This window comes from Scatophagus argus, chromosome 13 (assembly GCF_020382885.2).
Source record: "Scatophagus argus isolate fScaArg1 chromosome 13, fScaArg1.pri, whole genome shotgun sequence".
Lineage (NCBI taxonomy): Eukaryota > Metazoa > Chordata > Actinopteri > Scatophagidae > Scatophagus > Scatophagus argus.
This window is the reverse complement of record NC_058505.1, coordinates 8,200,963-8,214,518: the sequence shown is the minus strand read 5'-3', so window position 1 is coordinate 8,214,518 and position 13,556 is coordinate 8,200,963. Positions and strand designations below refer to the sequence as shown.

The 13,556-nt window shown below is 39.7% G+C and overlaps 1 protein-coding gene across 1 annotated transcript in view; it reads right to left on the bottom strand.

Annotated features, from left to right (window-relative positions):
• Positions 1-13,556, bottom strand: part of egfra (epidermal growth factor receptor a (erythroblastic leukemia viral (v-erb-b) oncogene homolog, avian)) — a 40,248-nt gene that overhangs the window by 7,062 nt on the left and 19,630 nt on the right. The window contains exons 2-22 of the mRNA XM_046409610.1: positions 13,156-13,307; positions 11,893-12,079; positions 11,601-11,732; positions 11,393-11,461; positions 10,738-10,856; positions 10,211-10,352; positions 9,509-9,625; positions 8,956-9,082; positions 8,781-8,854; positions 8,605-8,692; positions 8,239-8,438; positions 7,970-8,102; positions 7,432-7,522; positions 6,747-6,904; positions 5,551-5,589; positions 5,289-5,433; positions 5,012-5,134; positions 3,576-3,674; positions 2,160-2,345; positions 1,553-1,708; positions 57-132 (exon numbers count right to left, since the gene is read on the bottom strand). Of these exons, the coding sequence (XP_046265566.1) occupies positions 57-132; positions 1,553-1,708; positions 2,160-2,345; positions 3,576-3,674; positions 5,012-5,134; positions 5,289-5,433; positions 5,551-5,589; positions 6,747-6,904; positions 7,432-7,522; positions 7,970-8,102; positions 8,239-8,438; positions 8,605-8,692; positions 8,781-8,854; positions 8,956-9,082; positions 9,509-9,625; positions 10,211-10,352; positions 10,738-10,856; positions 11,393-11,461; positions 11,601-11,732; positions 11,893-12,079; positions 13,156-13,307 (2,613 nt within the window). The remainder of the gene's footprint in view (positions 1-56; positions 133-1,552; positions 1,709-2,159; positions 2,346-3,575; positions 3,675-5,011; positions 5,135-5,288; positions 5,434-5,550; positions 5,590-6,746; positions 6,905-7,431; positions 7,523-7,969; positions 8,103-8,238; positions 8,439-8,604; positions 8,693-8,780; positions 8,855-8,955; positions 9,083-9,508; positions 9,626-10,210; positions 10,353-10,737; positions 10,857-11,392; positions 11,462-11,600; positions 11,733-11,892; positions 12,080-13,155; positions 13,308-13,556) is intronic.

Below are 13,556 nucleotides of genomic sequence, written 5' to 3'. Positions count from 1 at the left end.
ATGCATACTGGGTTCATGCCTCACTGGGTCCGAGGTGTATTCAGAGCAAGACTTACCATAACTCCAAACGTCACTCTGGTGTGTGTAGGTTCTGTTCAGGATAGACTCAAGAGCCATCCACTTTATTGGCACCTGGAACAAAACACAGTAATTGAGTCATCTCCAAATACTGTAGAAACTTCTAAAAATGCATGATACCTGTAAACTTGACACTTAACATGTTAAAAGAAAAGCACAACGGTAATGTTTCCTTGGGTACATCTGGACGACTAACACTTAATCGAATATATTTTTGCTTTACACACGTGTGTTTGCAGGAGAATTTTTAAGATGAAGATGAAGAAAGGTTAATTAGCTCATTGAGACAGTGGCCTCAAATGTATATTTTCCAACTGACTCTCAATAGCAACGACTGTCACAGTCTGTGAATAAGAGAAATAACTTTACTTCAGTAAGTTATCTAATCAGATTTGGCTTCTTTACTCAAAGCACTATAGGTCTTTCTTACATTAAAATACATTAGTGTCTTCACCACATATAGTATCAACTGTACTGTCACCTGGTGGTGCAGAAAATAGTCACACACATTAAAATCCACTTTTATTAAGTTTTTTGGTGCAGTTTGCAATTTTAGGAGAAGCAGTGATTGTCATCACAAAAAGCTTAAAAAATGATTTCAGGGATGGTTTCCTGCATAAGGATTAAGACTTGTTCCATACCGTGGTTCAGTATTGCTCGGTGGTTTTCAAAGCATATCTCTACTCATTTGTATTTTACTCAAACACAAGGCTTAATCCCTGTGTGGAAAAGGTCCTGTCAGGTTTAATTAGCAACTTGTTTCAGAATAGCAATGGCAAGGAAATCTCAACAGCGGCAGGTGTCTGTTCCTGACATCCAGTCCAACTTTGTCCAGATGAATTTCAAAGAACTGGACTTTCTCCACATCTGCACCTCTGCTGAGGACAAGCAAGTTCTGGACAGAACCTGAATACTGTATTACGTTACCAGTAAAAATTATTATCTCTTCTGTTTAGAAGACAATAATGAATCACAGTAAATATGTTTATATATGTTTTGACAAAATTCAGCTAAAGAATAAAAGAATAAAAATATTTGGGCATTATCACACTATGGGAAATTTCTTACAATATTGGATACAACAGAGAGAAGTGTATAGGTCATCCTGTGGTTACATGTAAGCACAAGTACTACATTTTTCTGTGAGGAAAATAGTGCTCACACTTGCACAAAGAAACACTGAACTCATCTGATGTGTCATTCCTCTCAGAACTCAGTTCACTGTTGGGACTATTTATACTACTTCACTTACATACTATCTAGAATTTGCATGTATAAATATCATATTATTGTGACAGGAAGTAATCTGTCCAACAAGCACCCAGTTTGTATCAGGATGCAAATGCCCAAATAAGGTTGTTTGCATTTAGGTAAACTTGTGTGCAACCCACGACTATATAACTAAAAAATGAATTTAAGATGTTTCTGAAATATTTACAACTGACACTGTAGACTAATTTAATCTCCAACCAACCTTTCCACCATCTGCATGATATTCTTTCTCATCTGCGTTGAGGAGTTTGGCCAGACCAAAGTCTGTGATCTTGACATGTTGAGGATTCTTTACCAGGACATTTCTCGCTGCCAAGTCACGGTGTACCAGGTGGCGCTCCTCCAGGTAGTTCATGCCCTTTTGTTAAATGATACAAGTTAATACATAAGTGGAACAAAACATGGAAAGACACGATGAAAGATCTAAAAGTGCAGAATACCGTACTAATGGACTTGTCATCATCACCTGATGAGGCAAATTATTCAACAATATTTCTGAGCCGTTAAAGGTGGCAGATACTGCACTTCCTCGCTATTGCAAAAAAAAACAAAACAAAAAAAAAAACAACTTTTTTTTGCTCTCCAGAAATGCTCAGTTACTTTTATCACATTCACTGTATCGCCTAAACCCCACGCAGGCATGAGGTAAACAGCATTGTTACTGCAAGAAAACAACTGTGAAAAACTCAACTTTTTTACGTTTGTTATTTTTATTTAGTACTTAACATCTGTTGTATGTGAAAAACAACCACAGCCCCCATACCTGCTGTACCTACTGAACAGATCTCACCGTGTCACTTGATGCATACCTTGGCTATCTGCACACACCAGTTGAGCAGGTACTGCGAGCCGATGTTGTCCTTGTTCTCTCTGACGTAGTCCAGCAGGCAGCCGTAGGGCATCAGCTGGGTGACCAGCTGCACTGTGGAAGTCAGGCAGATGCCGAGCAGGCGACACACATGGGGGTGTTCCACACTGGCCATTACGTAAGCCTCCTGTGGTGCACATGTAGACATACATCAAAGCATTTTTTGTCATTCTGTGTTTAAAATTAACAGGGGGCAGTCAGATGATACGAACAAAAAGACCTCCTGTATAGTGCATGGACAAAAGAAAAAAAAAAAAGATGGATTAAAAGTGCAAAGACCCAAAAGAAAATGTCTCATAGCCTATTCTGTCTTCCACTGAGCCAATATTTGTAGAAGTGTCAACATTCATTCCGGGAAGCGCTTAAGAAACACAACATTTGCGCATATACCAAGCACTGGGTGATAAGCTTCTTAGCAGTAGTCATTCCAGGCTGAGCATATTTCATGTGTCTCAGCTGAGAGTGGAAACTCTCAGTTGTCATAACAGAAAATCGATGTAAAGAAAAAACATGGAGATAATAGGCACTGCTACCAACAACAGGCAGATAGGTAGATAGGTAGATCCATGCAACCAGCACTTCAAACTGAGCTTTATTTAGTAGGTTTCCATTCATGAGTGCATTACTTGTACTTTTTCAACATGCCTATTACAGTATCAAAACTGTTCAATAAATAACCACTTGATTGTTAGGAGCTCTGTAATTCTGACACACTGATGAGAAAGAGCCATCAAAACACATTTAAAAGCAAGCCCTTAAGTCATGAGGTTGAGAGGAACGTGAACGTCCACCACAGCTTCCAGATGTCCACTGACTGAGCAACACGTCTGCAAAAATCATCAGATCCGAGATGCACATTCAACCGTTTGCTAATGCATGTGGAGCAGGCAGCTTCCTCAGCGCGGCTACAGGACTGCATTCCAGAACACCTCAGCTTTGAATTACACACCAACACCCACGCACAGCCCTTCAATGAACTAATCCCATTTCCTACAAACTAGTAGGAGGGTCACCGTGCAGGAACATGACACGTTTTCCGTTAGGAGGGAGAGGTCATTACTTTCAAATAAAGTCGCATGTGCGATAAATTACAGGATGCATTACAGTTAAACTGACATCTGGGAAGCAATAATAATATTATTTTAACCAAGTCAAAATATTGTGATAATTACTGAACAAAATGAGCATAGTTTGTAACTTTTACAATTCCTCTGTTATGTCACAACACTAGCACATACTTTACTGAAGAAGTTTGGGAAATAAGATTCAAAATGAGTGGCGGTTATTTTGTAGTTATGACTCAGTATTACAGTAAGCTTAGAATCTAAAAATGCACCACGTAAATCAGTGAACCTACATCCAAGATCTCTTTGTTTGCTTTGGGTGATGTGGCCTCTCTCAAAACCTTGATGGCCACTGGGATCTTCACATCCTCTCCCTCTGGAACCCACAGGCCCTGTACGGACACAAGTTTGTTATTTTATGTGCTGTAATTACACCTGACTCATCAAGTGGACACGTGCATACACGCAGATGTTAGCATATACAGTACAATTACAAATACCGTGTGTACTGCATGAGTGCAACACTTTGCACTGTGCACCTGTGAGGACCCTTACCAGATAAAATATTAAAATGCTTTTTACACCTTAACACACCAGTGATGACAATGAAATACTTGATAAACTAAGCTCATATAAGAGTTAATGGGCAGTGTTAATATTATTTGTTTGAAAATTAATTTCGGGTAATGTTTATTATAATACTAGGCCTACTGTTTACAAATCCATTTAAAAAAATATCTAAATTGAGTGCCTTATCACAATACAGGTACCGCATAGGACAAGGCTATTAGCTTCTGTTATTCATCATTTTTATTTTGTAGTACAGATGAAATTGTGAATGTACTTGTAGCAAACTGTGTGAAGGAGTCATCACAGTTATATATAGTGATTATACCAAGGCTAACAGCCAATCAGACTGCACTGTCATGCATCATTCTGTGGTCTAATGAATGCCTTTGACTTGGGTACATTACACTGCTCATATTTTTGTACTCCCTTTCTTAATTATGAATGCAGGACTTGGAATATTTTTTACAATGTGTTATGGCTAGCTTGATTAAACTACAGATGTCAGTATTTCCTTCACCACTGAATAAACCTAAACCAACTAAATGGCTAACCCCAGCCCTTAAACTAAGCCTTTCAACAATAACCCTAAAACCCAGTCTTGATTCTCAAATAGCCTTTGAAAAAAAGTGCTGAATGTCCAAAAATGTCCTAATTCTCAATGTCCAGCAATAAAATTGGTCCTCACAGAGACAGAAATTTGAGAGCATGCACGTACACTTGTTTCTGTACTAAGACTACAGTGTTGACTTTCATTCTCTGGGGATTTACCTTAATCTTTAACTAAAAGCAACCCCAAAATAGAAAGTTTACTTTGTAAAGATGAGCCCTTTGTACCCTTATGCAAGATAAGTCCCCACAATGTCATGTGTAAACACACATGTGTGTGAATATATACACAATATATACTATATTGTGTATATATTCACACACAGACACAGCACAGCAGTGAGTGGAGTCAGTCATGCATCATTTAGCAAGTTAAAATGTTTCTTTTAATTGAAAAATTGACAACAGATGTAGATGTGCGAAAACACTGACGGGTGTTGGTTACGTGGGCTTGGCACATTCTGTGCTTCTGAGCTCCAGCTTCAGTAAAGCTCAGTGCTGAAGTGTAACTTTGACAACTGTTTTGAGACAAAAACCTGAAACATGTTATTACCTTGTAAACTGTACCAAAAGCTCCTGATCCCAGCACTTTGATTTTCTTAAATTCAGGTTCCTTCAGGATCCGTAGCAGAGCCTGGTTTGGTGCCTCCCCACTTGGAGTCAAAGGTTCAACCAACTGGAAAAGAAGGACTGAATATCTCACAAACTGACTCGCAAACCGCACAGTCTGTGCCTCTGTGGATTAACCTCAATGTCACAAACATAACTCCTCTCAACACGATGTCTTGATGTCTCCTTGCAAGTGCGGTGACTCAGTTTCCTCACTTTACCTCTCTCTCCTGGAGGAGTCTGCGCATGGTTCTCTTCCTCTTGATGTGGCGTCGGCGTAGCAACACAAACACAGAGAGGCCCGCAATAAGAACAGCCAGCAGTCCGCCGACTACACCAGCCGCAATCATGGACAGACCAGAAGAGCTGAAGGACAAATGGAAGCTGATTTAAGAGTGCGGATACAACAGGGCACGTTTAGAAATTCAATAAACAAGGAAAGATGATATTAGAATTTAAGAAGTTGTTACTGTATTTACTCACCTTTTATTCTGGCAGCCTTCGAGACCAGGCCCAGTACACCTGTGAAAAAAAAAAAAAAAATTAAAGAACATCAAGTAACCATACAAACACTGTGCTTTAAAATGAAAATTAAGCCAGTCATCATGTAATCACACAGCCCAATCAGAGAAAAGTTTTGCAATCAGCAATCAAAAAAAAATGTTGTTGCTACACTTTTGTTTCCCAACATTAATGAAAAACACTCAAAGTGGGAGTGCCTAAAAATAAAATAAATAAAAAAAAAAAAATCAATGACAAGCTGATTTCTTGCCAGAAAAACAAGGTCTCAAGTCCAAGTTCAGTATTGAAGTATAAACAACAATTACTGTTGTACAGTTGAATCAGTCGTTGGCTTGATGCATCACTGGAGTCAACTGAGTTTGTAAAAATACTTACATATTTTTGTTCAGAAAGGACATTCCGAATGGTGATAGTCCATCGATGTAAATATTAAATAAATATATAAATGAAGAGAAACCAAAAGCAAAAGAAATCAGAAATGTGCAAAATGACGTATGCAGTGAGCAAAAAGTAATGTGAAATATATTCCAGTGAGACAGCTCATGATTCAAATGTTTATTAGAACAGCTGAACATGTTCAGAGTTTGGCGTCTAGGCTCCGTCCTCATCACTCCCCGCAGATGTGTTTACATGAGATACTGGGGTGTGACGAGAAAACATCGAAAAAAAACCTGGAGCCTGCAGGTGGATGCTGGGGGAGAACAGGCAGCAGTACTTATGACAGCACACTGAGAGACAAAGGGCGAGATGGGGACTTTTTGCAGCTTACACATATTGGGAGGATGCGTTAAGTGACCAGTGAGGAGAGTGAGCCATGTCACATGTGTATATAGCAATGCAGCTCAACTTGTCTGCCTGAACTAGCTCACAGGCTTCGTTCCATCAGTTTTTCTTAGCAAAAATGTAAAATTACTGGTATTTTTCCTTTCATTTTAGTCCAAAATATCCTTCCTGACTTTTTTCAAATTTCATCATTAGCCTTAGGAAAAAAATGGCCTCTTGCTGAAAGCTGTCCTCTGTCTTCAGTCTGTGCCAAAAGAATCACAGCTGATGCATCTGGATTAAATTACTCCATCAACAATTTGATAGATAAATGTTTTCAAGGCAGGAAAGACGTAGTAGTGTCAGCTCTCGGGTTGGCTGAACAATGCTTTTACCCTTGAGTGCAGTTTTTGTGGCACAGCTGGCACACTTTCATCTCATCGGCGTATTTCCACACCAGCGTGTCGTCCTCCCCCGGCACGCCTTGAGGACATCGAGACACACAGAACAGTCCATCCTGGAAGTTGGCACACTTTGTACAGTTTCCAGCACCCTGTTTAGCAATGAAAACCAGAAATGTTAGGTTTAGTTCAGTACAACTCTGTTTTCTAAGACACTTGGAATTTAATACTTTTAATTTATTATTGAACCTACTCTCTCAACTTGTCAACCTCTTTTTTAAATAATAATAATACCCAAAGTTACTTTCAACAACATCAAAAATGTGCTTGAACTTGATGTTTTCAGTTAAAGACGGGATTATGAGCACATAAAAGTCAACAGTGAGCCACATGCTTTATCCAAAACATAACATGCTGCGTGCCTGCATTGCATTATGGTCCATTAAGGCTGTTGATGATGGGGAAAGCATTAAAACTTGTGCAATGGATTTTATATTGCATAATTGTTCATTTGTGGTGCTCTCTGATTCTGAGCGACTGACACAAAAAACATTTATTGCTGCCATTTCGGATTCATTTATGATATGCACAAAGCTGTTCGACAATAGTTAAAGTGTTTGGGGTGGGAGTTAGTTTTGTTTTTATGGATGTTTGTAATAATAAGTTCTGACACACGTACAGGTGCGCTGCAGGTTATAGTCCCATTCATGTGTTGACACTCGGGGTGACACTGCATGCAGGTTGTATTCACGACGGCCTCCCGCGACTCTCTGCAAAAAACAAAAACAAAGCCGACAGACTCTCACTGCTGGTGCCCCACATTTCAAACGATTACATGTAAAGCGAAATTCTTGATCCTCGTTTTGAGGGCATAAGTTAAACTGTAAGCACATCGAAATTCAATGTTTGACAGAGATCTGCAAAGATAAACAGATGCGAGTGTATGTGCCATTTCAGCTGCAGTGTTTGTCTTATATCTCCTGGAGGTTTAACTTCAAAATACCTTGGATCGTATTTGGTCTTAGATTTGCTTCAATAACAAATCCCCAAACTTGTCTAATGTCATAGTCTTTAAATGCTTGTGCTATAAAAATAGACTTTGAAGGAGTTAAGTGTGCAGCACACAGATCTGATGATTCGACCGTTCATGTGTATAAAATACGGAACGCTGCATTTCAGAGCTTTAAAAGGCATTAAAACACAGATTCCTCCCTTACCCTTCCAGGATGTTGCAGGAGTCAACACAGCTCCCATGACGGCTGTAGTCACGGCAGGCCAAACACATGTCAGGGCCGGGGCCCCAGCAGCCATCCATGGTGCACTTCCTGTCACAAGTGTTGTTCTGCAGAGCTGAAAGCAAACATGCAATCTCAAAACAAGATCTTTCCCACGTAATTATCTAATTTTGAAATTAGGCTTTATTCATTAAATGTGGTATTGCATAATCAGAATTTACAAAATGCAACAACAAAAATATGTGACTGACCACATGAGGCAACATCAGCATTTTCCTCTACTGTAGCACTCTGGCTTTCTGATTTGAAGAGCCTCTTCCAGTGGCTTTTGTCGGTGTAGCACAGGTTCTGATTCTTAATGATCACCACGTCCCCATCGCTGATTTCTTTGAGGGAGTGAAGGCCCAGGGAGGTGATCCTGAGCTGAGCCACAACCACACTGCGGCTTCCTCTGCAATAGAGAAAAAGGTAGAACGGGAAGAGAAGATGGAAAAGAAAAGGAAAGATTTTATGACAGCCTTGAATAACACTCAGCTGTTGAAAAACAAATTCATTCCCTGTGATGCAGCGGTTGTTAATCTGCAGGGGGGTGGGGACGGTCGTTACGAGCAACATACCGCTTGGTTCGTCCTCGGATGATCTCCAGATTCTCAAAAGGACTGAGTGAGCTCATGCTCTCTGGCCACGTTTGAATCCACAAGTATCCTGAAGCAGCAAATGGGAATGTTAATCACAAAACTCTTGAGTGTGAATTTAGCATGTCATGCATTGCTCAGGTTTTAAGCAGTCTTACCAGTAATTTCCTTAACTGTCTTGAACACATCAAGTTGGGCAGGCTCCATCTTTGGCGTTCTAGTATATGTATCCCTAGAAATAACAAGAACATACATGTTGTCTGCCACTAGTAAAGGTTTATAGGGTGGATGTAGACAAGCACGAAGGGTGTATCGCTGTTCACCTTGACTTACCCATGAATCGATGTGTGGATGATACCTATGTTACCGTTGATTTTCGTGCAGTTTCTAAAAGATTCAATGTTGGTGGCATTGATAGACAAGGTGTGAGTCAGGTTTCCTGTGCCGAGTCCATTACACACTGTAAACAATTAAGAAAATAAATATCAGTAAGGAAAACAATTAAATTTTTTTTTTTTTTTTTTGCTTTTTTACTCTAATTTTGGAAATTGAGCTTTTACGCAAACTGAGCAAACATTTTATAAAAAAGGAAACTGTGCTGGAAGTAGGCTACTATGGGATTCAGGCTCTTTACTAAGGAAGTAATATTATGTTGTATGGTACAGTTAAAGTACGAATTGTTATCAACAAAATGTACTTTTAAACGATACTCTGTGAATTAATTTACAACAATTTGAATAATTTGATGACAGGATTTGTATGTAGCATATTGCTCTTAGCTTACCTTCAAACTCTACCCACCCTCAGCTTGTAATAAAGCGCAGAACCTGAGTAAATGAACCATCAAAACTATAAAAGGCTGCACAGTGACATCTTAACCACCTACCTTTTGGGCACAGTCCATCACACTTGGCACACTTTCTGATTCCTCCCTCGTCCACCTCGTACGTGTTCTCACTGCATGTCCTCACACACGCTCCATGATCAGTCACAACATAGTTATCTGGAGTGATTGCAGAATACAAGTTTTTTTTTTTATACTTTATAATCATGTAATATTCAACATTTACAGGCTGAAAAAGAAAACCAGGCAAACATCACAACCAAATGCGCTTTTAAACTTTAAGAACTTGTATGACTTATCAGTATGACTATAGGTACATAATAACACTGTCATTCAGTATAGGCTGAGTAATACTGGGACAAGCCTGTTAAATTGAGAAAGAGCAGTATTGCATTAACACACCCTGAAACTCAATAATTTTCTTTCCTTGTTCATACAGTTTATAATTAAACTGAGCCTAACTGTAACCACTGAATATCTAACAACCCTGAAGGACAACCTGGGCACTTGTTCAGCATACTGTAATGTCAAAAAGCTCCTAAACATGCATGATGTAGTTCATATTTGCCAGTGATGCTTACTACTTTTATTGCATTTATCTTGCCTGTCAAGACAACAGCTGTGACAACAGTGTATGCTTTTATTTAATGCAATAAATGTATCAGCGTTTCGAAGTCCAAAAGTTCATTAACAATCTTCACAATGAAAAATCAGAGAGGTTTCTCTGTTTGGGGTCATCCTTACGTGGGCAGCTCTTGACACAGGTGGCCCCGAAGTTGTACTTCCCATGTGGGTTGGGTACAAGCTGGTGCAGGTTTGGGTCGTAGCGCATGAGGCCCGGACAGGAGTCTTTACACACCCCATCGTCCTGGAAGTCCCGACAGGCCTGCAGCACGAACAACAGTCATCTAGTACACTGGGATAACATAACAGAGCCCCACACTAATGATAACACTGCATTCCTCGGCTTAGTCCTGAGAGGAGCACAGTGAGGGAGAGCAGACGCTGATACTAAAGGCACAGCCAAATAAAAGACTTAATTAGCATTTATATGCCTTCCTTGTGTCAAAACCGATGACAATACTCAATATATTGTTCATAAAAACAGATGCTGCTGAGTGAACGCTTTGTTTTGGTGGAGGCTTCTCGTCCAGATTTAAAGCGGATGTATGAATCGTTGAGGGTGTTTTGTTGTAACGCTTGCCTCCCCTCCCTCTCCCTCATCGCATCATTACTCTTGTCACCCTCATATGAAGGTGTCTTTCTCTCACCAAACAGTCGGTGGGCCGTGGTCCTGTGCAGCCTGCAGCACAGTGCTCATTACAGCAGTCGCTGGGAGAAGGCCCTTTGCATCTCCCGGAACACTGCTGTGCACAGTTCAGCTTTGTTACTGGAAATAAGATCAGGAAAGTGTCACTGGATTGACCTCTAGCAAGAGTTTATCATTTACTTTTGATTTTAAAGCCATATTAAAGCTGTAAATCATAAAATTTTGCAGGCACAATTTCTGGCAAAAACAATGGGGTATGTTTACAGGGGGTTTTTTGGCATGCAATGAAAACGATAATAACTAAGCAAGTAACGAAAAACCAGAGCGCTTCAGGTACTTTTGTGCCTGCTATCATAAGACTGTAAAACAGCAGTGGAGATCACAGACAGTGTCAATTCACTTTGACCCGCCAGCTTTGTCCATCTATTTATCTGTAGTTATTTCTGTCCTACTGCTGCTGCCACTCCTGAATTTGCCCTCTGGGGATCAGATCTTCTGTCTCTGTAATATGCTTCAATACTCTATACATACTGATATACACTAACACTAACAATAATCATTAATTAAAAACAGATTTGGTACAGCAACAACATCTACTTGAGTTCATGTTTTGTTTTTATTCCATGATAAAATTAAGTCACAGAATGACAACTCACATGTCTGACAGTTTTGAGGACCAGGTGCCCAGCACGAACCATTGAAGCAGCTCGAGTCGCATTTTTGACCTTTTAAAGCAGACAAAAAATATACCAAGTAAAATGTTAGCTAACACACCCTTTCAAATTCTGTAACAATGCACAAATCAGCTGACTTAATGAATGAGTTTGCAGTTTTGGCCTTATGCTGTGACATTATGTGACTTACAACTTGGATTGTTGCTGGCCATTGGGAGCTCCATGACGGGTTTGCTGTCAGTGTTGACAATATCGTACCACTGTATTGTTTCCACATTGCAAAGCCTGTGGGTTCCAAACTTAACTCCTCCTTTAAGAATTTCTGCAAAAGAAAAGTGATATGTGAAGTCAGGCTACACAATTGAAAATGTAACCCTAAACCCAAAAAAATATTTTTTACAGCTTTCTAATACTTAAATTTTGATATTCAAGATATTCTGTCATGGAAAACCTGTAAAGAAAAGATGGAGATGTGGACTGACCTGTCAGGCTGGTGAGAAGAAGCTCACTGGTGGCCTGACCTGTAGGTTTGTCAAGATTGGCAAATACAGCAAGGGCAAACTTTGCTTCATAGAGAGAATGACCTCGAATGATGCGCAGGTTCTCCAGAGGAATCTTGGATGCTGTGTTGAGGGCAATCAGGACGTAACCGCCCACTTCTTCAATAGACTATGGAAGAAAACAAATAAGAAAGCTTTATTGTAAACCAAATGTATGAGTTAAGGAGTTCTCCATGCAAAAAAAAGAAAGAAAACAGAATAATAACTGAACCCATGTGAATGCTATTTACTGTATATACTGTATGTCAACATGATAACACAATATAGTCATCCATTATGACGGTGGCATAACAGCATAATCTGAATGCCAATTATTGTAGTATTAAGGCACTAAGCCTACTTAAAATCATATTTAATTTCAGTGATTGAGGGTCGTGAATTTACTCTCGAACTGAACCCTGACAAGTAAGTTCCTTTTGCATCTTTACTAAATGTGCCCCCCCCCAAAAAAAATCAGAGGCAGAGGCTTTAGCAGTGACATCCTGACTTGCCCCTACAGGCTCAATTCAGGACCCCAACAACCTTTACCAATCAGGGGAGTAGGACTATATGTATGCAGCCTGAGAGGCAAAACACAGGGTGCTTAAAAAAAAAAAAAAAAAAAAAAAGCAAAAAAAAGTTCAAGACATCGCTATCACTTACCACGTTGAGCTATCGCTTTGATTTTTTATCAGCACTTTAATCAATTCAAAGATTATCTCATGTGGATTTTGACACTAAGCAGACTTTTCTCAAGTCAAATTGAGAATGTAAAAGTAAGTGGGACAATAACAGGATTTTGAAAAATAAGGGAACCCTGCTCTCTCCTCACCAGTGGAAATTACACGCTTAGAATGACTCCATGATATATTCTGACTGTATACTGTTCTGTGTTTGTATGTGCAAACGTGAACAAGATTGTGTGTGGTCCTTCATGACATCTGATCAGTATTTAAAACCCTGGGGTTCAAGCAAAGCTCCAACCGAAGAACCATAAACACACTCAATCATCCTTCACAATGAGTTCTCCCCTGGTTTTAATTATCGATACTGAATCGATGAGAGCAGTCAAGAGCCGGTGAAGATCCAGCATAGATTTGTAATATGAAGTGTCTCAGACAACCAAAGAAATATAGGTAATATTGGCCTTCTCTCATCTATTATTTCCATGTTTAGTTTCCGCTACTAACACAGTACAGTCTTTACCCTGAGGAAGGACAGGTCACGGTGTTCCTCCATGTAAGTGATCTCCAGGTTCTCCAGGACCACAGTGCAGTTGCTGTAGGTCTTCACCATGTTCAGGTAGTGGTCCTCTTTGGAGCCCAGAAGGTTTAAACGGTTGGTGATGCCTTGGCATACTGCAGCGAAGACAAAGAAACAAAATTTGTAAGGTTTATTTGAATGTTGCTTGAAACACAAGATGCAAACTGGTTGTAAATCACCCGCAATGTCACAAAAGCATTCATCCAAAGCCCACTTTGCTAACAGGCAGAAACATTTGCTGCTTGTGTAACACACTGGCTCAATTTATGCCTTTCTGTGTGTGTCTCTGTTTGTGAATTTGATCTGGACAGTCATAACTTGGCCAGCTTTTATGTGAAAATACA